The sequence below is a fragment of the Cervus elaphus genome, chromosome 5 (assembly GCF_910594005.1).
Source record: "Cervus elaphus chromosome 5, mCerEla1.1, whole genome shotgun sequence".
NCBI classification, from domain to species: Eukaryota; Metazoa; Chordata; class Mammalia; order Artiodactyla; family Cervidae; genus Cervus; species Cervus elaphus.
This window is the reverse complement of record NC_057819.1, coordinates 128515520-128541075: the sequence shown is the minus strand read 5'-3', so window position 1 is coordinate 128541075 and position 25556 is coordinate 128515520. Positions and strand designations below refer to the sequence as shown.

Sequence of the window (25556 nt, the reverse complement as noted above, 5' to 3'; positions counted from 1 at the left end):
GGAGTCCAGAGCCAAACTGGAAGGGGGAGCTGTCCCTGGAAGTCCTGTGTTTTGGTGGCTCAGCACACATTCAGAAGGGCTGGAGGAGTAAGAGGACCTTAGCCACGTATCTGGGCGCTATGGGCACCAAGGAAGGGATGGACGGGAAGTAGGAAAAGGTGTGGAGTATGAGTCTCCCCCAGGTTTCCTCAGAATCAGGCCAGTTCACTGCCCCACCATCTTCACTTCTCTGGGAAGGTGGAGCAAGTCTGTTGCTAGTATAAAAAATTTAGGGAGTTCCCTCAGATATGCAGATGATGCCACACTTAATGGCAGAAAGCAAAGAAGAACTAAAGCGCCTCTTGATGGAACTGAAAGAGGAGGGTGGAAAACGTTGGCTTCAAACTCAACATTCAGAAAACTAAGATCATGGCATCTGGTCCCATCACTTCGTGGCAAATAGATGGGGAAACAATGGAAACAGTGAGAGACTTTATTTTTTTGGGCTCCAAAATCACTGCAGATGGTGATTGCAGCCATGAAATTAAAAGACACTTGCTCCTTGGAAGAAAAGTTATGACCAACCTAGACAGTGTATTAAAAGCAGAGATGTTACTTTGCCAACAAAGTTTCGTCTAGTCAAATCTTTGGTTTTTCCAGTGGTCGTGTATGGATGTGAGAGTTGGACTATAAAGAAAGCTGAGTGCTGAAGAATTGATGCTTTTGAACTGCGGTGTTGGAGAAGACTCTTGAGAGTCCCTTGGACTGCAAGGAGATCCAACCAGTCCATCCTAAAGGAGGTCAGTCCTGGGTGTTCATTGGAAGGACTGATGCTGAAGCTGAAACTCCAATACTTTGGCCACCTGATGCAAAGAGCTGACTCATTTGAAAAGACCCTGATGCTGGGAAAGATTGAAGACAGGAGGAGAAGGGGATGACAGAGGATGAGATGGTTGGATGGCATCACATACTCAATGGACATGAGTTTGAGCAAGCTCCAGAAGCTGGTGATGGACAGGGAAGCCTGGCGTGCTGCAGTCCATGGGATCACAAAGAGCTGGACACGACTGAGCAACTGAACTGACTGAACTGGTGATCCAATGGTTAGGACTCAGTGCTTCCACTCCCAGGGCTCAGGTTCAATCCCTGATCAGGAAATTAAGATCCCACAAGTGGCATGGCAGCCTCCCCCCCAAAAAAATTATATAATTCATCATGGTAATGTAATAAATGGCATCTGGTCCCATCACTTCATGGCAAATAGATGGAGAAACAATGGAAACAGTGGCTGACTATATTTTTCTGGGCTCCAAAATCACTGCAGATGGTGACTGCAATCGTGAAATTAAAAGACACGTACTCCTTGGAGGGAAAGTTATGACCAACCTAGACAGCAGAGACATTACTTTGCCAACAAAGGTCCATCTAGTCAAGGCTATGGTTTTTCCAGTGGTCATGTATGGATGTGAGAGTTGGACTGTGAAGAAAGCTGAGCGCCGAAAAATTGATGCTTTTGAACTGTGGTGTTGGAGAAGACTCTTGAGAATCCCTTGGACTGCAAGGAGATCCAACCAGTCCATCCTAAAGGTGATCAGTCCTGGGTGTTCATTGGTAGGACTGATGCTGAAGCTGAAACTCCAATACTTTGGCCACCTGATGCGAAGAGCTAATTCATTTGAAAAGACCCTGATGCTGGGAAAGATTGAGGGCAGGAGGAGAAGGGGATGACAGAGGATGAGTTGGTTGGATGGCATCACCAATTCAATGGGCATGGGTTTGGGTAAACTCTGGGAGTTGGTGATGGACAGGGAGGCCTGGTGTGCTGCGGTTCATGGGGTCACAAGGAGTTGGACACGACTGAGGGACTGAGCTGAACTTAACTGAATGCAATAAAGGAGAAAAACCACATTACCCTGAATATTCATTGGAAGGACTGATGCTGAAACTGAAGCTCCAATACTCTGGCCACCTGATGCAAAGAGCTGACTCATTGGAAAAGACCATGATGCTGGGAAAGGTTGAGGGCAGGAAGAGAAGGGGGTGACAGAGGATGAGATGGTTGGATGGCATCACCAATTTAATGGACATGAACTTGGGCGAACTCAGGGAGGTGGTGAGGGACAGGGAGGCCTGGTGTGCTGCAGTCCACGGAGCCGTAAAGAGTTGGGCATGACTGGATGACTCAACAACAACATGCAAAGCATTATACAAAAATCCAGTACTGTTCATGATAAGCTAGGAATGGAAAGATATCTATAAGGAAACATTCTGCAAACATTAAAACCAGTGGCAGGGACTTCTCTGGGAATCCAATGGGTAGTACTCCACGCTTTCAATGCCAAAAGTAAAAGTCGCTCAGTTATGTCCGACTCTTTGTGACCCCATGGACTATACAGTTCATGGAATGCTCCAGGCCAGAATACTGGAGTGGGTAGCTGTTTCCTCCTCCAGGGGATCTTCCCAACCCAGAGATCAAACCCAGGTCTCCCGCATTGCAGGCGGATTCTTTACCAGCTGAGCCACGAGGGAAGTCCCACAAGCCTCAGGGCACGGCCAAAGGAAAAAAGGGCAAATCGTGAAAAGGCTTCCCTTTAAAAGCAGGAGAAAGACCAGGATGTTCATAAAGATGACTTCGACTCAAGGCTTTCATTGGCTTATGGAATAAACAAGAAATGAGAACTGGAAACGAAGAAACAAAATTCTAAATAATTATTTGATTGTCTACACAGAAAGCTAGAAGGAGCGAGTCAGGCTTTAGCAGGGTTGCTATATATTGTAGTTTCTCTTTTTATTTCTAGTTTCTTGAGTGGTTTTTATGATGAAAAGGTGTTAAATTTTATCAAATATTTTTTCTGCTTCAATTGAAATGATCTTGTGGGTTCTTTTCTCGACATAGTTTGTTCTTCCTTTCAAGTTTGATTAATTGTACAATTTATATGGAAGAGGGAACGGCCAATATTTGCAAAGACTCCCAATGTCAGACAACAATGAAGTGATGTCCTATCAGGTAAGCCTTTTCATAAAGTTGTAACAGCGCTGTATCGGTTTCCAGAGTCAAACAATTAGACAAATAAAACAGGATAAAGAGTCTAGGGAAAAAGTCCAAAAATACACAGAAATTAAATGTAGGGAAAAAGTTCTGTGACATTGGTCTTAGCAATGATTTTTTTTAATATAACACCCAAAGCATAATCAATAAAAGCAAAAATTAATAAGTGGGACTGCATCAAATTTTAAAGCTTATGCACAGTAAAAGAAGCAATCAACAAAAATGTAAAGGAAACTTACAGAATGGGAGAAAAAATTTGCAAACCATACTTCGGGATAAGGGGTTAATGTCTCAAATATAAAAAGAAATCATACAACTCAACACGAAAAAAAAAAAAAAAACCCCAATTTAAAAACTGCGGTGAGGAATTCCGTCTCTGCAGCCCAGTGATGAGCACTCCACACGTTCACTGCCCAGGGCATGGGTTCAATTCCTGGTTGGGGAACTAAGATCCCACAAGCCAAGAGGTGTGGCCAAAAAGAAAAACGGCAGAGAAATGGAGTAGACAGTTTTCCAAAGTGTCTATTTCATGGCCAACAGGTCCATGAAAAGATAGTCAACATCACTAACCATCAGGGAAATGCAAATTGCTTCAGGCCTGTAGAATGGCAATCACCAAGAAGACCACAGTTAACAAGTGCTGGCAAGAAGGTGGAGGAAAGGGAATGGCTATGCATCGTTACCACTAAGGAAAATAGCATGGAGGCTCCTGAAAACCTAAAGAGAAGAACGACCATATCACCTGGTCATCCCACTTCTAGGTGGAAAGTGAAAAGAGGATCTCAAAGAATATCCACACACCCACATCACTGCAATAACCGAGATATGGAAACAAACCAAAATGTCTAACAGCAGATGAAGAGATGAGGCAGACATGGTGTACACACGGTGAAATTGATGTCATACATCAGTTATATCTAAAAATACCCGGAAAAAATGAAAATAAAGCGATCTTGGGGACTGTTAAAAATATATGAACGCTCTGAGGGAAGGATAAATTAGGAGTTTGAGGTTAACATATACATACTACTATACATATTGAATAAAATAGTTAATCGACAAAGACCTACTGTATAGCACAGGGGCCTCTAGTCAATACTCTGGAACAACCTCTATGGGAGAAGAATCTAAAAAATGCATATATGTGTACGTATGTATAACAGAGTCATTTTACTGTACACCTAAAACTAACACAACATTGTAACTCAGCTCTATTCCATTATAAAACAAACATTAAATTGACAAAGAAGATGCTGGGTTGACAAACCTATATGTGTATATACATACACACTCTGGAAAATCATATGCATATATATGGTAAAACCATGAAGAAAGGAGATGATGAATGTAAAATCCAGTTAAAGGAGGAACTTAGGACTTCAAAAGTTTTAACGATGTCCATTACTTAAGCTGCAAGATACACACTCAAGAGTTATATAGAGTATTCCTGGTTTAAAGAGTAGGCATTTATTAGGTATATTCTTTTGTTTGTATGATACATTGCAAGAAAAAGTTTCCCCAAAGTTCCCCGAGTGTTCTGAGAGCAACACTGGCACTAAATTTATTGGTCAGAAGTCATTTCCATCCAGCAGAGGGGGCTGTGACCCTGGGCAGTCATAGCAACAGATGTCACCGGTTCTCGGAGCTTCTCAAGGGCCTGTGGACCCAGAGGACGGCACCAAGCAGGCCCAGGAGCAGCGGCACCTTCAGGAAGACCAGGAGCAGGAAGTGGACGCTGCCCAGCCGGGGCCTGTGGGGGGCCCGGGGACAGACAGGGAGCAGCATCCTCAGGGGAGGCCCTGGGCTTTCCACCCCCGCCCCCCAGAGCGGAGGCCACGACAACCCACATGAAGATCACCCCCGGACAGGGCAGCTCCTCCCTAAGGACCCCTGCTCCCCTTCTCTCTGCTGAACAATTCCCCGTGAGAATTAGGCCTGTGAGCAGGAGGGTGGACGTGGCCGTGAGAATCTCGTGAGGGAGACCAGGGATCCCGGCGGGATCTGGGCAGGAGAAGGATTCCTTCCAAGGCCCTCCGCAGGTGGGGTTACCCTATCTGGGGTACAGTAATCAGTCGTGGGGTTATTTGTTTGTTGTCTCCTCTCCTATAAACAGCGTTTTCCACGAAGGAAGGGACTGTTTGTTTTATTCACAGGGAGAAACTCGTACCAGGCTGATACCTCTGAAGATCAGCAGTTAAACATCTGCCGTATACTCTAATATGAAATAAAAATTAAATTTAAAAAAAGTCATATGGTGAACATTAAAAAGGTGACGTAGTAGTTGACGGATGAATGAATGACTCCCTGAGCTCTTCTGCCCTTGGAGGCTGGGGTTCTTCGACGGGATGACACGTCTGACCAGGGTTCAAGGTGGGGAGGGGCCACAGTGATGCCCAGAGCTTCTGCCACCTGCTCTGCCCTGGACCGGGTCCCGCAGCCTCCTTTTATGGGACATTTACACTCACTTTTCTCTCTCCCTGGAGCCTTATTTCTGCAGAAACCTGAATGCCAGGCTCCCCAGATCCCGCAGGTCTCCCCTCAAAGGATTCAGCCAAGCATCCCTGATTATCATGTATTAAATAGCAAATCTAATCATCTTCCCACACACACTCTCAGCAAACCCCAGTGACTGGTATTGCTCCACAGTACTCATCACAAACCACCATATTTACATAGGAACTCTGTGTGGACTGGCCCAGGGCGTGACTTCCCCCTTAGAGCACAGTTCTCATCACAGTAGGATCCTGTCTGGGTGGTCTTACCTGCATCCACACCAGAGCACCAGCACCAGGACCTTCACAATCAGGTGTGGGAATAAACGAGGGGCCCGGAGACGGAAGACCAAATTCCCCACCTGTCCCCTCACCCAAAGGAGAAACCACCCAGGTGCCCTGTCCTGGGACGTGGGCCCCTTACCGAGGAGGGTGGCCAGGATCGGGGGTCTCCTGACCGGATGCGGTGCTCCAGGTGGGCCCTGGCAGGGTCATGGGAGAGCCTGGGGAGCCTGTGGGCCTCTCAGGGCTGGTGGCTGCAGCAGGGGCTGAGAGAGAAGCACAAGGCAGGCCCTGTCTCCTTCCCCTGGTTCCCACACGCCGGCCCGATGTGGCTGTGACTCACACAGTCAGGGTCACTCAGGCCACCTGATCAGATGTGCTGTGTCCACCGCTCCCCATGGTCTCACCCAGGGCTGACCAGCACCCTGGGCCCCCCTCCCCCCAGCCTTCAGATGCACCTTGGCCAGGTGGGCACGGTCAGATGCAGAGTGGAGAAAAAGAGGGAGAAACAGGCTTAGCCCGGCAGGGCCGGAGGAAGTCCCCCAGAGCGACTGAGGGAGCCCCGCTCAGGTCGGGGGCACCTTTTTTGCACTTTCCTTGGGGTTACAAGAGAAGCCCCAGAACCCCGGGAGGTCCTTCCAGAACACTGTAGGGTCATTGGTGGCCTCTGGGCCAGCACAAGGGCAGAGTGTGTATTGGATCGTGATGGAGAAGCCCGCCGCAGGTGCGGGCTCTGGAGCAGGTCCCACCCCTGGGCTCAGCGGGCAGGCCCATCTCACGTCCTCAGGGCCCCGGGGTCAAGGCTGGCCTGTATGCAGTGGGGCCTTGTGAGAGTGCGCCCCCCATAGGCGGGACCCTGCACAGGCCAGAAAGAGACACGGGCCTCTTGAGAGTGGACGTGCCCTTGTGAGGACAGCAGGCAGCCTGGACCCCAGAGCGGGATGCCTGCCAGCCTGTGAAGCAGGAATGTGCATGAATGTCTCCACTTGGAGACAGAGATGTGCATGTGTGCAAACAAACATGTCCCAAGACACCACCCAGACAAAGGCTCACTGCCCACCCGCTCTGGGTCATCCTGGCCCAGCTTTTCTGTCCCACTTCCTTCCTGAGGGTCCGGGTGACCAGCCTGGTGCTGGAGTGAGGGTGGAGGATGCTCACCTGGGGTCACAGACACCTCCACCTGGAAGGTGGGGTCAAATGAAAGTGGCATATCGATCCCACATCCATACGTTCCCGCATCCTCCTCTCTGAGGCTCTCCAAGGTCACTGTGAAGGTGAGGCTTGCAGGATGGTCTCTGATGGACACGCGGCCCTCCCTCACTTCTCTTGATGACCCTCCAGTCTCCACAGTATTCCACAAACAGGGGACTTTGCACCAGAATTTGATGTTTTGCTTGAATTCCTCCCGGTACCGACACTCCACGCTCAGTGATCCCCCCACGATGCCCGTCAGTCTGCTGGGGCCACTCAGGGAAAAACAGCCTGGAAAACACAGTCGGGTCCGGCTTTCAACAGGTGGGCCTGGGTCAGAAGAGCCCCGGATGCGGGTCCCTCAGCTGCCCATGGGGTCGGGAGGAGGCCAAGGCAGAAAGGGAGCCTTCCTCAGACCTAGGGGAGGAAGACGGAGCTCCCTTCTCACCGAGGAAGGGTGTCCTCAGAGACAGAAGAGCCCAGGATGGGAAAACCTCCGTGTGTGTGTCTGTGTGTGTGTGTGTGTGTGTGCGGTGCCCCAGGAGGTCATCTCTGACTGTGACCGTTGAGGTGTGACCATCACAGGCGGCCCCTCCCACCAGCACAGTGGACCAGCCTCACCTGCTTCACACCCTGAACCCTGCTGCTCACTGCTGAGACAGGCGGCGGCCCCTCCTGGGACCTTCGCACCCCTCCCCCCCTCACCCAGCTCCAGCCCTGCCCCCTCCCCTCCCCCAGGAAGGGCTCAGCCACTCACCTGGGACCTGGAGCAGCAGCAGAGCTGAAGGCAGCCACCCGGCCCTGCCCCTCGGGCTCATTTCCCCAACAGGGATGTCACCTGCAGCAGTGCCAGGCCCCGGGCAGGGACAGGGTCAGGCCTCCTCAGAGCAGTCCCTCCCCATCCCCACTTCCCCTCCTCTGGGCCTCTCTGCTTCCTGGTTTCATCCCGGATCAGGTCAGAGGGTCCAGGGGGCATGGGGCAGGAAGCTTAGGGGGAGGGGCACACGGCTGTTCCCGGGCAAGGACCCGCTTCCTCAGCTCCGCTCAGCCCAGCGACTAGACACGTGCAGGACCGCTTGATCGGGGAGGCTGCCCCCTCCTCGCCCAACGCACAGTAGGTCCTCTTTCGGTCTCACACGCCCATCCACAGCAGGGACAAGCGGGTTCCTCTTCGTGGCACATCCCCGCCCTCTGAGATACGTCATTTTGTTCTGGTCAGGATGGGAAGTCTGAGGGTGGATGTCATGCTCATCCACCCTCCCCAGTCCTGGTGGTGACCAAGCGGTCACTGTCTCCCCATCTGCAGCTTTAGGCGACCACAAGCCTCTGCACCCACAGTACCCAAAGTCCTCTTCCTACCCTGCAAATCTGCCCCGTGATCCCAGACAACCTCCTACGTCCCATCCTGGCTCTGGTTCCCCCCAGGGTACACATCCCTCAGGCTGGGGCTGCCCCCGTCTCGGGCCCCTCGCTGCCCACATTAGACACAGATCAGCGGTTCCCAGCCTTCCCTGACCCCTTCTTCACGCTCCGCCTCTGGGCAGAGGCTACTCCCCGTTGAGAAGCAGAGAGAGACTGAGAACGGACAGGAGCCAGAGGAGAAGACGCTGCGTGGAGGGGTGAGGAGCTGGGGACCTGGGGGCTGAGAGGAGCCTCCTCCCCCGTCAGTGGCACACAGGGGGCGGTTGTACAACAGGGGCCCGAGGGCAGACTGCCGGGCTTCTCCTGGATCCACGATGAGCAGGGGCCACTTCATGGTGCAGAGATGAGGGAGGGACCTGCCCACAGAGAGGAGACACACCGCCCCTCCTCACTCACAGTGGCACGCTCACATGATGTGCAGGGGCATCAGTCATATCTTCCTGGGCAGTGGGATGGGGGTAACAGGGGACTGCAGTCCTTCCCTCGGGTAGGTTTTCTCAGCTTCTTAAGATTGTCTGCAGAAACCAGGGTCTCCCATCCCTTCCATGTGGGTCTTAACTCTCCCCGCTTCCCGGTCATGGGCAGTGGACCTGGGTCCCAGTTCACAGCTGGAGAGATGCAGCAGAGATGGGTCACTCTGCTTGACTGATCACTGATCACCCCAGCGACTCCTGCCTTTCTCCAGATGAAGCCCCCGTGTTCTGACCAGGTCTCTCCCACAGCTCGTGGCAGCATGCAGAGGCCAAAAACTCAGCCACCTCATGCTGACTCCAGATCTACCCCCAGGCTGCCCCTATCCCCACATTGGGCCTCATCCAGACCCTTGGACCCCTATTCCTCCTCCTGACCCACAGCCAACACCCTTGACTGTACAACTTCTGACCCTCCCAGCTGAGATTGGTTCTCTTGTTGTGTGTCCCATTGGACCATTGGACACCCCCTCTTGGATTGATCTCCTGGGATTTGTGGCTCCCTGTGTGTCTCCATCTGGGCTGTGGCCCCATGAGCTGATGTCACCTTCTTGCCTGAAGCCCACTGTCTTTCCAGCATAGCCTGTGGCAATTCAGCTAAGGGATCAATGACTGAATTCATCTCTCAGGACTCCCCTGCTTTCAGGAAACTAACTTCTCCGACCTTGATTTTCCTTTTTCTACTCAGGCTGGTGAACATGACTGGACCATGATTCTTGGAGAACTTGGCACCAGTGGACCCTGCAAGCATCTGCCCTCTGCTCTCCCCTGAATCCGCATCTAAGATGCTCCCAAGGCAGGACGTTTGCACCCGCAGTTCCCTTTGCCTGAGGACACTTCGTCCAGGTGCCCACAGGGCTCACTGCATTCCTTTCTTCTGGACTTGGTTAAAGATCACCCTCTTCACGAGGATGATAGGACTCATCCCTTACTGTCTTACCAATAGCACCTCTTCTTATCTTGTGTTACTAAAGATACCCTTCAATGTGGACTTGGCCATTTCTGCATGTCTGCATACCTGTACTATTGTGTCTGTTATTTCTCTCTGTCCACCAACTGGAATGTGAGCACCAAAAGCTGAGCTCTTTCTTCTGTTTAATCATGGTTGGAAGTAATGCCTAGCTTAGTGGTTACTACTTTGGTCCTCTCCCCATATATTTGCTGCATGAAAAGTGGGTGCAATTGCCCAGGTCCTGGCTGCTTCAGACAGATGAGTCAAGATGATAACCTGCCTCTCAGACATTTTTGGTGCAGGCAAGTTCATCACAATGCAATTTGAACTGAAACTGTGGGAAGCCTACCCAGGTCTCTGGTCGTACAAGTCGTGGAGACTAAGCTAATGAATAGAAGACTCACTCATGGCCCCTCAATCGATTTAAAAACTTGAACCAGGTTTGTAACCACAGACCTTGAATGATGGGGTGAGGGTGGGGCTTGAGTTACCTTTGAACAGGAGAAAGGAAGGATTCTGTGATAGTTGCATAAATTTCATACTGTTATTTTCTACCAGCCATCCACAAAGGACCTAAACACACTAACCAGTTTGACTGGGCATGGGGAAGGGAATAATCTGATTTTCCATGCAATGCTGGATTCTGCTCTGAATTGACACCAATTGGAGAATCCCACATGGTCCTTCGGTCCATTGGACAGAACAGTGGGGTGTGAAGGTTCGTGCAGAATGGAGTCTTGATTCAGGTCCCGTGCATGCTGGCCCTGTGGACCATCGACTCTCTGCATTGTTGTTTCCTGAGCTTTAGAATGCCTAATTAAATAGACACAATCAGCAACTGGAGGATTCCCCACAGTGGATCCGAGACCTGTGGAGGGTGGGTGATCATGTGGAGGGAGGGAGACCTATGGAGAGTGGGTGATTATGTGGGAAACCATGGAACTGCCTGGATCCATCGAAACAGATCCAAAAGCAAGGTTCCCACACTCCTGGGGTTTGAAGACTGCAGAGAGGGCCCCTGAGAGTTCAGTGAATGAGTGATGCTCCGCAGATGAGCTGGAAGCTCTGAACTGGTTATTGATCTGTGGTCACAGTTCAGAAGCACCTATTGAGGAGGTGTGCTTTTGGTTTCAGAGAATGATGGGCAAGGAAAGAACGCTACAAGGAAATCTACAAAGACAGTATTCTGAGAGAGTGGTAGAGTGTGATACAGGACAGATGGACAGGAGTTCGTTTCCATCCAGTGGTCCGACTGCATCATCGAAGAGGACACGATGAACATGAGGGTTACTGGTTCTCATAAATGGACCGACTCCGCCTGTCTGCAGAGCTCCTCAGAGGCCTGTTGACCCAGAGGACGGCACCGAGCAGGCCCAGGAGCAGGGGCACCTTCAGGAAGACCAGGAGCAGGAAGTGGACGCTGCCCAGCAGGGACCTGTGGGGAACACGGGGACAAACAGTGAGCAGCATCCTCAGGGAGACCCTGGGCTCACCACCTTGTTTGGCCCGCATCCAGGTTCTGTGGCCTCAAGAATCTCAACAAGGATCAACCTGACACAGAGCAGCCCCACTTGAAGGACTTCTGGACCCTGATCTTCAAGAATTGCCCCTGAGACTTAGGACTGTGGACATAAGGGTGGATGTGGCTATGAGAATCATGTGAGGGAGACCAGAGATCCAAGGGGGACCTGGGCCTTAGGGGGGTTTCTATCTGAGCCCTCCTCATGGGGGCTTCCCCAGAGGCCCAGAGGGTAAAGAATCTGCCTGCGATGCAGGAGAGACCCGGGTTGGATTCAGGGTCAGGAAGATCCCCTCAAGAAGAGATCGGCTACCCACTCCAGTATTGCTGCCTGGAGAATCCCATGGACAGAGGAACCTGGTGGGCTAGAGTCCGTGGGGGTCACAGAGTCAGACATGATGGAAACATCTAAGACACTCCTCATGTGGGGGATTTGCGGTCTAGGGTACAGAACCCAATACTGGGAGACTTGGTTGATGTCTGCTAGCCAGCAGAGCATCACCTTCTTGAGCACAGGGAACCTTCTGTCTTATTCAGTGAGTAGCCGGTACCTGCCCAGGGTCTCCAAAGCTCCAGTCCTTAAAAGCCCTTGGCTGGTGAAAGAGTGACCCCCTCAGCTCTGCACCCTCAGAGGCCAGGTCTCTTCAGCAAGATGATATTGATGAGCAGGCTCCAGGGCACAGAGGTTCATCCACACCCAGAGCATCTGCTTCCTGCCCTGCCCCTGGCTGGGGGCCTTTGGTTCACCCTGTTCCTCCATGTGCCTGGGGCCTTATTTCTGAGGATCCCAGCATACCTGGCCTCACAGATCCTGCGGGCGTCCACTCAAGTGTCTGGAATCAGTTAGGTGCCCTCTCATCATTGTGTGTTAACTAGCAAACTCCACCACCCTCCCACACATGCTGGCCCATCACCCAGGAGACATTGTCCTGCAAGCAATCATCAGCAGGTGGTGTATTTATACCACCGACCTGTCAATCTGTTCATCATGTGAGTCCCCTCTTAGAACACGACTCTGTCAGGGCAGGACTGGGTCTGTGTGCTTTGCTGCTGCATCTCAAGTCAACGAGAGATCCAGGCACTTAGTAGGACCCTTACTGCTTGGTACAGAATTTGTTGAATAAATTAGGGTCTTTGGTGAAGGGACACTTGCCTATCACTCCCTGGGCTCACCGAGAAATCACCCAGGAGAGATGTCCTGGGATGGGGTTTCCTTACCGATGAGCTTGGCTGGGATCAGGGGTCTCAGGCCCAGACACGGTGCTCCAGGTGGGCACTGGCAGGGTCGTGGGAGACTCTGGGGTGCTTATGGACCTCTCGGGGCTGGTGGTTGTCATAGTGACTGAGGGAGAAACACAAGTCAGGCCCCGTTTCATCCCCTGGGTGCCCCCTCTCCGTCCCAGTGTGGTTCTGACTCACAGTCAAGGTCACTCACGCCATCTGGATGGACGTGCTGTGTCCACCACCCCTGTGGCCACACCCAGGCCTGACCAACACCCTGGGTCCCCCTCTCTGCCCCTCTCCATATAACCCCAGACCAGATGGGCACTGGCAGAGGCACATGGCCCTGCTCCCCTGGGGATCTGAGCGTGTAGAGAGGGCACTTGGCTCCAGGTCACCCCAGCCACAGACACACCTCTGTCCTCCTGGCCCACCCTGCCAGGGGACAAACGCAGTGACCCGTATTCTTTAGGGATTAACACAGAGAGACGGGGTGGACAGTGACGGGCAAGGGGAGAGGCTGGAGCGAAGCTCAGATGGAAAGTCCTGCAGCTGAGTCTGAGCCGAATCAGGAGACCCCGTGTCCCTGTCAGCCAGGCCCAGGGCCCCAGGCGGTCCTCTCCATGAGAGGGCATGATGGAAAGATCTAGAGAGATACCGACCTAGTGGACCCCATGAAATGTGACCTCTCCTGAGGTTAGTGGACAAAGCCCTTCCCCGACACACCCCGCGGAACCAGTCAACTTTCGGTTCTGTTCTTGTAAAGAGAAACACACAAAGGAAACCTCCCTCGTGAGAGAGAAGCAGGGGCCAGCAGGAAGGAGCTCGGGGAGCCGGGGGCGACGTCAGAGCAAGCAGTCAGGGGAGAAAGCGTGTGTGTGGACAGAGGATCGTGGCTGGCTTCTTAGGAAACCAGAGCAGCCTTCTGTTAAAGAGACTAATTGGGGCTTCCGTGGTGGTCCAGTGGCAAAGAATGTGCCTCCCACTGCAGGGGACGGGGGTTCAATCCTTGGTCTGGGAAGATTCCCACATGCCACTAGGCATGCACAATGCCTGAGCCTGTGCTCTAGAGCCCACGCTCCACAGCAGGAGACGCCACCGAGCAAGAAGCCCAGGCACCACAGCAAAGAGCATCCCATGCTCACTGCAGCCGGAGAAGGCCCGCGTGCAGCAGTCAAGACCCAGCACGGCCAAAGAGAAAGAAAGAAAAGTTTAAGGATTCATTTTCAGTATGTGGTGGTCTACTGAGAGCCATAACACCTCCTAAGACCCTTTTCCTCTTTACCGTTCCTCATCCTTCTTTGCCTAACGGGCCCCTCTGGGTTTCCCTCCTCGGGTACCAGGTGCCAGAGGAAGAGGGAGAGGCAAGGTCAGGCTGGAGCAGGGAGGGGTCTCCAAAGCATCCAGAGCCCCACATGGGCTCCGGGACTCTGACTCCCCCCTCTCGAGGCTGCTGCAGATCCCCAGGACCACCAGGGTGAGGCTGGGGCCCCAGGAGCCCTCCATGACACTGCAATGTCCACTGCTAGCCCTGCTGGTCCCTGTCCCCTAGGGCTTGCCAGAGAGGTCCAGGAAGAGACACAGAGTCACCTTCAGAGTGGACCTGACCCTTGTGAGGTCAGAAAGGCAGCAGGCACCCAGATTCAGGGCGTATCTCCCTCCCCTTCCACCCAGGAGAGCTTCAGCTGTGCGGGTGTGTCAGGGTAGACACAGAGGAGGTCTCAAAGAACCAGAGGTGCACATGTGCCTGTCGACCACTCAGCCCTGGGTCCTGATCACGGATCCCAGGACACCCTCCGCTCCAGGTTCTCCCTGAGGGTCAGGGTCCCAGGTACAGTCAGCAGCCCTAGAGCTGACATCACAGGCTCACCTGGGATCACAGACACTTCCACCTGGAAGGTGGGGTTAATTGAAAATGGCACATCAATCCCACATCCATACGTTCCCGCAACCTCCTCTCTGAGGCTCTCCAAGGTCACTGTGAAGGTGAGGCTCGCAGGATGGTCTCTGATGGACACGCGGCCCCTCCTCACTTCTCTCTCTGACTCTCTGGTCTCCACGATCTTCCACAATAACACACACGGGAATTTGCACCAGTATTTGGAATTGTTTATGAATTCCTCCCGGTACCGACACTCCACGCTCAGCGATCCCCCCACGATGCCCGTAACTCTGCTCGGGCCACTCAAGGACAAACAGCCTGGAAAACAATCGGGTTCAGCTTTCATCAGCTGGGCCTGGGTCAGAAGAGCCCCGGATGCGGGTCTGTCAGCCGTCCGTGGGGTCTGGAGGTGGCCACGGCAGCAAGGGAGCCTTCCTCAGGCCAGGGGAGGAATATGGGGAGGAGCTCCCTTCTCACGGAGGAGAGGGTGTCCTCAGAGACAGAAGAGCCCAGGATGGGAACACCTCCGTGTGTGTGTCTGTGTGTGTGTGTGTGTGCGGTGCCCCAGGAGGTCACCTCTGACTGTGACCATTGAGGTGTGACCATCACAGGCGCCCCCTCCCACCAGCACAGTGGACCAGCCTCACCTGCTTCACACCCTGAACCCTCCTGCTCGCTGCTGAGACAGGCGGCGGCCCCTCCTCGAACCTTCTCCCCCTCCCCCCGGCTCACCCAGCTCCAGCCCTGCCCCCTCCCCTCCCCCAGGAAGGGCTCAGCCACTCACCTGGGACCTGGAGCAGCAGCAGAGCTGAAGGCAGCCACCCAGCCCTGCCCCTCGGGCTCATTTCCCCAGCAGGGATGGCACCTGCAGCAGGGCCAGGACCCAGACAGGGACAGGGTCAGACCTCCTCAGACAGGCCCTTCCTATCCCTACTTCTGCTTCTCTGGACCTCTCTGCTTCCTGGTGCTGTCCTTGGTCAGATCAGATGGGTCAGGGGGCAGGGGGCAGGAAGCTTAGGGGGAGGGGAACACGCCTGGTCCCGTGTAAGGACCTGCTACCCTCAGCTCCTCTAAATCAGGGACTGGACACATGCAGGGCCTCTCCATCGGGGAGGCTGCCCCCTCCTCACCCAACCCACAGCTGGTCCTCTCTCCATCCCACATGCCCCCCCTGCCCCACGCCCCTCCCACCTCCTATGGTCAGGGACAAGCTGGGTTCCTCCTTCCAGGAATGTCTCCACCCTTTGTGACACATTCTCTTGTGGTCGGGGGTGGATTTCATACTCATCATCCTGTCTGTCTTTGTTGTTGTTGTTTATTCACTAAGCGGTGTCCAACTCTTTGTGTTCCCATGGACTGTAGCACGCCAGCCTTCACTGCCCTTCACTATCTCCCAGTATTTCCTCCAACTCATGGCTATCGAGTCAAAGATTCCATCCAACCATCTCATCCTCTATCACGTTTTCTCCTCTTGCCTTCATTCTTTCCCAGCATCAGGGTCTTTTCCAATGAGTCGACTCTTTGTATCAGGTGGCCAAAGTATTGGAGCTTCAGCTTCAGCATCAGTCCTTCCAATGAATATTCAGGGTTGATTTCTTGTAGGTTTGACTGGTTTGATCTCCTTACTGTTGGAGGGACTCTCAAGAGTCTTGTCCAGCACCACAATTCAAAAGCACCAATTCTATGCCACTCGGCCTTCTTTATGGTCCAGCTCTCACATCCATACATCTGTACTGGAAAAATCGTATAGTTTTGACTATATGAACCTTTCTTGGCTAAGTAATGACTCTGCTTTTAAATATGTTGTCTAAGTTTGTCATAGCTTTTCTTCTAAAGAGCAAGCATCTTTTATTTTCATGGCTGCAGTCACTGTCTTCAGTGATTTTGGAGCCCAAAAGTCTATCTCTGTGTCTATTGTTTCCCCATCTATTTGCTATGAAGTGATAGAATGGGATGCCATGATTTTAGTTTTTTGAATGTTGAATTTTAGGCCAGCTCTTTCATTTCCCTTTTTCACCATCAAGAGGCCCTTCAGTTCCTCTTCACTTTCTGCCTTTGGAGTGGTGTCATCTGCATATCTCAGGTTATTGACATTTCTCCTGGCAATCTTGATTCCAACTTGTGATTCATCCAGCCTGGCATTTTGCATGATATATTGGTCCTGGTATTGACCAGAGAGGTCTCTCTGTTCCAACCTGAAGCTTGTGGCAATCATGAGACTCTGCCCCCACAAGACCCCAAAGTCCACTTCCTGCCTTACAAATTGGCCCTATGACCCCAGAAAACTTGCTATGTCCCATCTTGACTCTGGTTCCCCCCAGGGTACACATCCCTCGGGCTGTGGCTCCCCCCATCTCGGGCCCCTCGCTGCCCACATTAGACACAGATCAGCGGTACTCAGCCTTCCTTGACCCCTTCTTCACGCTCCGCCTCTGGGCAGAGGCTACTCCCCGTTGAGAAGCAGAGAGAGACTGAGAACGGACAGGAGCCAGAGGAGAAGACGCTGGGTGGAAGGATGAGGAGCTGGGGACCTGAGGGCTGAGAGGAGCCTCCTCCCCCGTCAGTGGCACACAGGGGGCGGTTGTACAACAGGGGCCCGAGGGCAGACTGCCGGGCTTCTCCTGGATCCACGATGAACAGGGGCCACTTCACGGTGCAGAGATGAGGGAGGGACCTGCCCACAGAGAGGAGACACACCGCCCCTCCTCACTCACAGTGGCACGCTCACATGATGTGCAGGGGCATCAGTCATATCTTCCTGGGCAGTGGGATGGGGGTAACAGGGGACTGCAGTCCTTCCCTCGGGTAGGTTTTCTCAGCTTCTTAAGATTGTCTGCAGAAACCAGGGTCTCCCATCCCTTCCATGTGGGTCTTAACTCTCCCCGCTTCCCGGTCATGGGCAGTGGACCTGGGTCCCAGTTCACAGCTGGAGAGATGCAGCAGAGATGGGTCACTCTGCTTGACTGATCACTGATCACCCCAGCGACTCCTGCCTTTCTCCAGATGAAGCCCCCGTGTTCTGACCAGGTCTCTCCCACAGCTCGTGGCAGCATGCAGAGGCCAAAAACTCAGCCACCTCATGCTGACTCCAGATCTACCCCCAGGCTGCCCCTATCCCCACATTGGGCCTCATCCAGACCCTTGGACCCCTATTCCTCCTCCTGACCCACAGCCAACACCCTTGACTGTACAACTTCTGACCCTCCCAGCTGAGATTGGTTCTCTTGTTGTGTGTCCCATTGGACCATTGGACACCCCCTCTTGGATTGATCTCCTGGGATTTGTGGCTCCCTGTGTGTCTCCATCTGGGCTGTGGCCCCATGAGCTGATGTCACCTTCTTGCCTGAAGCCCACTGTCTTTCCAGCATAGCCTGTGGCAATTCAGCTAACGGATCGATGACTGAATTCATCTCTCAGGATCTCCCTGCTCAGGAAACTCAGTTCTCCAATCCTGCTTTTCCTTTTTCTACTCAGGCTGGTGAACACGACTGGACCATGATTCTTGGAGAACTTGGCACCAGTGGACCCTGCAAGCATCCACATCTAAGATGCTCCCAAGGCAGGACGTTTGCACCCGCAGTTCCCTTTGCCTGAGGACACTTCGTCCAGGTGCCCACAGGGCTCACTGCATTCCTTTCTTCTGGACTTGGTTAAAGATCACCCTCTTCACCAGGATCATAGGACTCATCCTTTACTGTCTCACCAATAGCACCTCCTCTTATCTTGTGTTACTAAAGATACCCTTCAATATGGACCCGGACATTTCTGCATGTCTGCATACCTGTACTATTGTGTCTGTTATTTCTCTCTGTCCACCAACTGGAATGTGAGCACCAAAAGCTGAGCTCTTTCTTCTGTTTAATCATGGTTGGAAGTAATGCCTAGGTTACTGATTACTACTTTGGTCCTCTCTCCATATATTTGCTGCATGAAAAGTGGGCACAATTGCCCAGGTCCTGGCTGCTTCAGATAGATGAGTCAAGATGATAACCTGCCTCTCAGACATTTTTGGTGCAGGCAAGTTCATCACAATGCAATTTGAACTGAAACTGTGGGAAGCCTACCCAGGTCTCTGGTCGTACAAGTCGTGGAGACTAAGCTAATGAATAGAAGACTCACTCATGGCCCCTCAATCAACTTAAAAACTTGAACCAGGTTTGTAACCACGGACCTTGAATGATGGGGTGAGGGTGGGGCTTGAGTTACCTTTGAACAGGAAGAAGGAAGGATTCTGTGATAGTTGCATAAATTTCATACTGTTATTTTCTACCAGCCATCCACAAAGGACCTAAACACACGAACCAGTTTGACTGGGCATGGGGAAGGGAATAATTTGGTTTTCCATGCAATGTTGGATTCTGTTCTGAACTGACACCAACTGGAGAATCCCACATGGTCCTTCGGGCCATTGGACAGAACAGTGGGGTGTGAAAGTTCGTGCAGAATGGAGTCCTGATTCAGGTCCCATGCATGCTGGCTCCGTGGACTGTCAACTCTCTGCATTGTTGTTTCCTGAGTTTAGAATGCCTAATTAAATAGACACATTCAGCAACTGGAAATTTCCCCACTCTGGATCCGAGACCTGTGAAGGGTGGGTGATTATGGTAGCACGGATCATGTGGGAAACCATGGAACTGCCTGGATCCATCAAAACAGATCCAAAAGCCAGATTCCCACACTCCTGGGGTTTGAAGCCTGCAGAGAGGGCACCTGAGAATTCAGTGCATGACTGATGCTCTGCGGATGAGTTGGAAGCTCTGAACTCAATATTGATCTGTGGTCACAGTTCAGAAGCACCTATTGAGGAGGTACTCTTTAGCTTTTAGAGAATCATGGGCAAGGAAAGAAAGCTACAAGGAAATCCACAGAGTATTCTAGAGAGAGATGGAGGGTGATACAGGACAGATGGGTCAGAAGATCATTTCCATCCAGTGGTCCGACTGCATCATCGAAGAGGACACGATGAACACTGGGGCTACTGGTTCTCATAAATGGACCGACTCCACCTGTCTGCAGAGCTCCTCAGAGGCCTGTTGACCCATAGAACGGCACCGAGCAGGCCCAGGAGCAGGGGCACCTTCAGGAAGACCAGGAGCAGGAAGTGGACGCTGCCCAGCAGGGACCTGTGGGGAACACGGGGACAGACAGTGAGCAGCATCCTCAGGGAGGCCCTGGGCTCTCCACCTTGTTTGGCCCGCATCCAGGTTCTGTGGCCTCAAGAATCTAAACAAGGATCAACCTGACACAGAGCAGCCCCACTTGAAGGACTTCTGGACCCTGATCTTCAAGAATTGCCCCTGAGACTTAGGACTGTGGACATAAGGGTGGATGTGGCTATGAGAATCATGTGAGGGAGACCAGAGATCCAAGGGGGACCTGGGCCTTAGGGGGGTTTCTATCTGAGCCCTCCTCATGGGGGCTTCCCCAGAGGCCCAGAGGGTAAAGAATCTGCCTGCGATGCAGGAGAGACCCGGGTTGGATTCAGGGTCAGGAAGATCCCCTCAAGAAGAGATCGGCTACCCACTCCAGTATTGCTGCCTGGAGAATCCCATGGACAGAGGAACCTGGTGGGCTAGAGTCCGTGGGGGTCACAGAGTCAGACATGATGGAAACATCTAAGACACTCCTCATGTGGGGGATTTGCGGTCTAGGGTACAGAACCCAATACTGGGAGACTTGGTTGATGTCTGCTAGCCAGCAGAGCATCACCTTCTTGAGCACAGGGAATTTTCTGTCTTATTCAGTGAGCAGCCAGTATCTGCCCAGGGTCTCCAAAGCTCCAGTCCTTAAAAGCCCTTGGCTGGTGAAAGAGTGACTCCCTCAGCTCTGCACCATCAGAGGCCGGCCTCTTCAGCAAGATGATACTGATGAGCAGGCTCCAGGGCACAGAGGTTCATCCACACCCAGAGCATCTGCTTCCTGCCCTGCCCCTGGCTGGGGGCCTTTGGTTCACCCTGTTCCTCCGTGTGCCTGGGGCCTTATTTCTGAGGATCCCGGCATACCTGGCCCCCCAGATCCTGCGGGCCTCCACTCAAGTGTCTGGAATCAGTTAGGTGCCCTCTCATCATTGTGTGTTAACTAGCAAACTCCACCACCCTCCCACACATGCTGGCCCCTCAGCCAGGTGACATTGTCCTGCAAGCAATCATCAGTAGGTCGTGTATTTATACCACCGACGTGTTGATCTGTTCTTTCTGTGAGTCCCCTCTTAGAACACGACTCTGTCAGGGCAGGACTGGGTCTGTGTGCTTTGCTGCTGCATCTCAAGTCAACGAGAGTTCCAGGCACTTAGTAGGACCCTTACTGCTTGGTACAGAATTTGTTGAATAAATTAGGGTCTTTGGTGAAGGGACACTTGCCTATTACTCCCTGGGGTCACCGAGAAATCACCCAGGTGAGATGTCCTGGGATGGGGGTCCCTTACCGATGAGCTTGGCCGGGATCAGGGGCCTCAGGCCCAGACACGGTGCTCCAGGTGGGCACTGGCAGGGTCGTGGGAGACTCCGGGGTGCTTGTGGACCTCTCGGGGCTGGTGGTTGTCATAGTGACTGAGGGAGAAACACAAGTTAGGACCCGTTTCGTCCCCTGGGTCCCCCTCTCCATCCCAGTGTGGCTCTGACTCACAGTCAAGGTCACTCATGCCATCTGGATGGACGTGCTGTGTCCACCACCCCTGTGGCCACACCCAGGCCTGACCAACACCCTCGGCCCCCCTCCCTGCCCCTCTCCAGATGCCCCCACCAAGATGGGCACTGGCAGAGGCTTATGGCCCTGCTCCCCTGTGGATCTGAGAGTGTAGAGAGGGCACTTGGCTCCAGGTCACCCCAGCCACAGACATACCTCAGTCCTCTAGGCCACCCTACCAGGGGACAAACACAGTGACCCATATTCTTTAGGGATTAACACAGAGAGACGGAGAGGACAGTGACGGGCTAGGGGAGAGGGTGGAGCGAAGCTCAGATGGAAAGTCCTGCAGCTGGGTCTGAGCTGAATCAGGAGACCCCGTGTCCCTGTCAGCCAGGCCCAGGGCCCCAGGCGGTCCTCTCCGTGAGAGGGCATGATGGAAAGATCTAGAGAAATACCGACCTAGTGGACCCCATGAAATGTGGCCTCTCCTGAGGTTAGTGGACAAAACCCTTCCCCGACACACCCCGCGGAATCAGTCAACTTTCCATTCCGTTCTTGTAAAGAGAAACACACAAAGGAAACCTCCCTCGTGAGAGAGAAGCAGGGGCCAGCAGGAAGGAGCTCGGGGAGCCGGGGGCGACGTCAGAGCAAGCAGTCAGGGGAGAAAGCGTGTGTGTGGACAGAGGATCGTGGCTGGCTTCTTAGGAAACCAGAGCAGCCTTCTGTTATTGAAGACTTATTGGGGCTTCCCTGGTGGTCCAGTGGCAAAGAATGTGCCTCCCACTGCAGGGGACGGGGGTTCGATCCTTGGTCTGGGAAGATCCCACACGCCACTAGGCGTGCACAATGCCTGAGCCTGTGCTCTAGAGCTCATGCTCCGCAGCAGGAGACGCCACCGAGCAAGAAGCCCAGGCACCACAGCAAAGAGCATCCCATGCTCACTGCAGCCGGAGAAGGCCCGCGTGCAGCAGTCAAGACCCAGCAGGGCCAAAGAGAAAGAAAGAAAAGTTTAAGGATTCATTTTCGGCACGTGGCGGTCTACTGAGAGCCATACCTCCTCCTAAGAGCCCTCTTCCTCATCCTTCTTTGCCTAACAGGCTCCTCTGGGTTTCCCTCCTTGGGTACCAGGTGCCAGAGGAAGAGGGAGAGGCAAGGTCAGGCTGGAGCAGGGAGGTGTCTCCACAGCATCCAGAGCCCCACGTGGGCTCCAGGACTCTGCCTCACCCCTCTTGAGGCTGCTGAAGATCCCCAGGACCAGCTCGGCGAGGCTGGGGCCTCAGGAGCCCTCCATGACACTGCAATGTCCTCTGCTGGCCCTGCTGGTCCCCGCCCCCGAGGGCTGGCCAGAGAGGTCCAGGAAGAGACACAGGGTCACCTTCAGAGTAGACCTGACCCTTGTGAGGTCAGGAACGCAGCAGGCCTCCAGATTCAGGGCGCCTCCTCCTCCCCTTCCACCCAAGAGAGCTTCAGGTGTGAGGGTGTGTCAGGGCTGGACACAGAGGAGGTCTCGAAGAACCAGAGGTGCACATGTGCCTGCCGACCACTCAGAGCCTGGGTCCTGACCACCTATCCCAGGACACCCTCCGCTCCAGGTCCTCCCTGAGGGTCAGGGTCCCAGGTACGGTCAGCAGCCCTAGAGCTGACGTCACAGGCTCACCTGGGATCACAGACACCACCACCTGGAAGGTGGGGTCAACTGAAAACGGTACATAGATCCCACATCCGTACGTTCCCGCATCCTCCTCTCTGAGGCTCTTTAAGGTCACTGTGAAGGTGAGGCTCGCAGGTCGGTCTCTGATGGACACGCGGCCCCTCCTCACTTCTCTCTCTGACTCTCTGGTCTCCACAATCTTCCATGGTGACACACACGGGTGTTTGCACCAGTATTTGATGTTGTCTACCAATGCCTCCTGGTACCGACACTCCACGCTCAGGGATCCCCCCACGATGCCTGTCACACTTCGGGGACCACTCAGGGACAAACAGCCTGGAAAACACAAATGAGTCCAACTCCATCAGGTGAGTCTGGGTCTGGGGAGCTCTGGATGCGGGTCCCTCAAGGGCCTGTGAGGTCTGGAGGAGGCCAAGGCAGGAGGCAGGCCCTTCCTCAGACCTAGGGGAGGAAGACGGGGGAAGGAGGCCCCTCCTCACAGAGGAGAGGGATCCATGGAGACAGGATGGGAAAAACTGTGTGTGGGGCCCCAAGAGGACATCTCTGACTGTGACTGTTGAGGTGTGACCATCACAGGTGCCCCCTCCCACCAACACAGTGGACCAGCCTCACCTGCTTCACGCCCTGAACCCTCTTGCTCGCTTCTGAGACAGGCAGCGGCCCCTCCTGGGACCTTTGCCCCCCTCCCCCCGGCTCACCCAGCTCCAGCCCTGCCCCCTCCCCTCCCCCAGGAAGGGCTCAGCCGCTCACCTGGGACCTGGAGCAGCAGCAGAGCTGAAGGCAGCCACCCGGCCCTGCCCCTCGGGGTCATTTCCCCAGCATGGATGGCACCTGCAGCAGCGCCAGGCCCTGGGCAGGGACAGGGTCAGGCCTCCTCAGGGGATTCCCTCTCGGTGCCCACTTCTCCTTTGCGCCTCTCCGCTCCTTGTCCAGCCCTGTCCCTGTTCCCCACAGTCCTCCTGGCGGCCGGCGCTGAGCCGCGTGCAGAAAGCTCGGGGTAAGGAGCAGAAGGATGTGCAACGCCCGCCGGTGACCCCCGGCTCCTCTCTGTCTGGTGACTGGACGTCCGCGGAAGCCTTCCGAGGATGAGTGGCCCACTCAGCTCAGCCCACAGCTGCCCTCTGCGGGTCTCACATGCGCCCCCCCCAACAGCTGGGCCATGCTGGGCTGTCTCCGAGGCGCGTCCCCACCCTTGGTGATGCATCATTTCCTCTGTGGTCAGGGTGGATGGCTCCGGGGGCAGGTGCCAGGTTCCTGCATCCTCTGTGGCCTGGGTGGTGACCACAGCAGGTCTGTGTCCCGCCGACCTGCATATCCAGGCACCCGGGAGAGCACCGCCCCATGGAGCCTCAGGCTCCTCTTCAGTCAACCTCAGATGGTCCCAGGAGGTCCTGTCGGGTCCGAGCGCAAATCCCACAGCCCAGGGCTTCCCTCCGGGTGTGCATCCTGGATCCCCGACACAGATGGAGAGCCGCTGACCCCACCCCTCCACGTTCCTCACTGTTTCCTCTTCTTTTGAGAGTGGACTGAATTGTGAGCCTCAGGACAGAGAGCTGAGTGTGAGCGAGGGCAGTTCAGCGGTGAAAGATGCTCAGGGGGAAGCTGGGACCCCGGGAATCAGGGGCCCTTTACCCTCCACCCAGGGGCGTGGAGGGGGCGGCTGTACATCATGTAGGTGGTCTGCCCGAAGACACCGGAGCTGGCCTCTCCTTTGAGCTCGCAGTGATGAGCAGAGATGCCGAGAGCGGGGGTGGTCCTTCCCAGGAGGTGGGCAGGCAGGTCTGTCCTCACTCAGAGTGACTCATCTCATGACGTGATGGTTTAGGGTCAGTTACCCCTGGGATTGACAGGGAGGTCGGTCCAGGTGCAGAGTCATCTCACCCACCTTATGTGTTTCTCGACCTTGTCCTGCACAAGCCAGGTCTACTGATTTCCTCCTAAACACTTTCTTCCCAGATCTGTTCCTCTTCTAGACTTTCTTATCAAGATCAGAGGCCACAATATTCCTGGAACCCAAATCCTGTAGTCCTTGATTTCTCTAACCCTCTCTTTCTCCCTCCTTTCCCCTGGTATTATAATAGCCTTCTCTCCCTACAACACTGTGATTACAGCTGTCTCCATCTCAATCCTCTTCACGCCCTTTCTGTTTGTATGTTATGCCTCGATAAAATAATTTAAGCACCTATTTAGAAAGAATAAAATAGAGCCATGTGCAGCAATATGAACGGACCTATAGAACGTCACACTGAGTGAAGTAAGTCAGACAGGGAAAGACAAATATCATACGATATCATACATGGAGTCCAGTTTTTAAAAAATGATATAAAGACACTATTAACGAAACAGAAACAGGCTCGCAGATTTCAGGAAAAAATTATGGTTTACCAAAGGAAAAATGTGGGTGGGGATAGGGATATGTTAGGAGTTTTAGCTTAACAAACACATAGTACTCTACATAAAATGGATAGCCAACAAGGATTTACTGTGAAAAACAGGGAACTCTGCTCAGCATTCTATAATAACCTATATGGGAAAAGGATCTGAAAATGAGTACATGTATGTGTGTAACTGAATCACGTTGCCGTACACTTGAAACTGATACGACACTGTGAATCAAATAAACTCTAATAAACCTTTTTAAAAAGAATTTAAAAACCGAAACATAGAAATAAAAAATTAAGTAATAACACACATGCAAAATCAAAATGCGAAATTATACTTCGGAACGTTTGCTTGATTTTTTTGCGGGGGGGGGGGGTAGGAATTGAACATTTACTGGCCTTTTTCATGCAGTAAAG

The 25556-nt window shown here is 53.4% G+C and overlaps 3 protein-coding genes across 5 annotated transcripts; all 3 read right to left on the bottom strand.

The window, feature by feature from the left end:
• Positions 1–4455: 4455 nt before the first annotated feature.
• LOC122695562 (CMRF35-like molecule 6) lies at positions 4456–8055 on the bottom strand. 2 transcript variants are annotated; one of them, XM_043905615.1, is made up of 4 exons: positions 7751–8055; positions 6961–7284; positions 5945–6068; positions 4456–4778 (listed from the first exon to the last, which is right to left on the bottom strand). In XM_043905615.1, exons 1-4 carry the CDS (start codon positions 7809–7811, stop codon positions 4658–4660), a joined length of 630 nt encoding a protein of 209 aa, XP_043761550.1. In that variant the 5' UTR covers positions 7812–8055; the 3' UTR covers positions 4456–4657. The 2 variants fall into 2 exon arrangements, with proteins under 2 accessions (XP_043761550.1, XP_043761551.1); XM_043905616.1 differs by having other exon boundaries at positions 4456–4732.
• Positions 8056–10359: 2304 nt separating this feature from the next.
• Positions 10360–15598, bottom strand: LOC122695561 (CMRF35-like molecule 6). Its single transcript, XM_043905614.1, has 4 exons — positions 15244–15598; positions 14448–14777; positions 12575–12698; positions 10360–11272 (listed from the first exon to the last, which is right to left on the bottom strand). Exons 1-4 carry the CDS (start codon positions 15302–15304, stop codon positions 11125–11127), a joined length of 663 nt encoding a protein of 220 aa, XP_043761549.1. The 5' UTR covers positions 15305–15598; the 3' UTR covers positions 10360–11124.
• LOC122695560 (CMRF35-like molecule 6) lies at positions 10360–24187 on the bottom strand. 2 transcript variants are annotated; one of them, XR_006341405.1, is made up of 5 exons: positions 23509–24187; positions 22744–23073; positions 20884–21007; positions 19042–19582; positions 10360–10705 (listed from the first exon to the last, which is right to left on the bottom strand). XR_006341405.1 is itself a non-coding variant. In XM_043905612.1 (4 exons), the coding sequence occupies exons 1-4, from the start codon at positions 23567–23569 to the stop codon at positions 19435–19437; spliced, it is 663 nt and encodes a 220-aa protein (XP_043761547.1). In that variant the 5' UTR covers positions 23570–24187; the 3' UTR covers positions 18705–19434. The 2 variants fall into 2 exon arrangements, 1 of the variants encoding a protein (XP_043761547.1); XM_043905612.1 differs by lacking the exon at positions 10360–10705 and having other exon boundaries at positions 18705–19582.
• Positions 24188–25556: the final 1369 nt, after the last annotated feature.

What these genes read in the sequence shown, in the direction of transcription:
- LOC122695560 (XM_043905612.1), bottom strand. Translation starts at nt 23,569, where the DNA reads ATGACCCCGAGGGGCAGGGCCGGGTGGCTGCCTTCAGCTCTGCTGCTG. An exon ending in GCTGCTGCTCCAGGTCCCAG is followed by an intron (nt 23,074 to 23,508) that starts GTGAGCGGCTGA and finishes TGTGTTTTCCAG; the next exon opens with GCTGTTTGTCCCTGAGTGGT. An exon ending in GATCCCGGCCAAGCTCATCG is followed by an intron (nt 19,583 to 20,883) that starts GTAAGGGACCCC and finishes TGTTCCCCACAG; the next exon opens with GTCCCTGCTGGGCAGCGTCC.
- LOC122695561 (XM_043905614.1), bottom strand. Translation starts at nt 15,304, where the DNA reads ATGAGCCCGAGGGGCAGGGCTGGGTGGCTGCCTTCAGCTCTGCTGCTG. An exon ending in GCTGCTGCTCCAGGTCCCAG is followed by an intron (nt 14,778 to 15,243) that starts GTGAGTGGCTGA and finishes ATTGTTTTCCAG; the next exon opens with GCTGTTTGTCCTTGAGTGGC. An exon ending in GGAAGTGTCTGTGATCCCAG is followed by an intron (nt 12,699 to 14,447) that starts GTGAGCCTGTGA and finishes TTTCTCCCTCAG; the next exon opens with TCACTATGACAACCACCAGC.
- LOC122695562 (XM_043905615.1), bottom strand. Translation starts at nt 7,811, where the DNA reads ATGAGCCCGAGGGGCAGGGCCGGGTGGCTGCCTTCAGCTCTGCTGCTG. An exon ending in GCTGCTGCTCCAGGTCCCAG is followed by an intron (nt 7,285 to 7,750) that starts GTGAGTGGCTGA and finishes TGTGTTTTCCAG; the next exon opens with GCTGTTTTTCCCTGAGTGGC. An exon ending in GGAGGTGTCTGTGACCCCAG is followed by an intron (nt 6,069 to 6,960) that starts GTGAGCATCCTC and finishes CTTCTCTCTCAG; the next exon opens with CCCCTGCTGCAGCCACCAGC.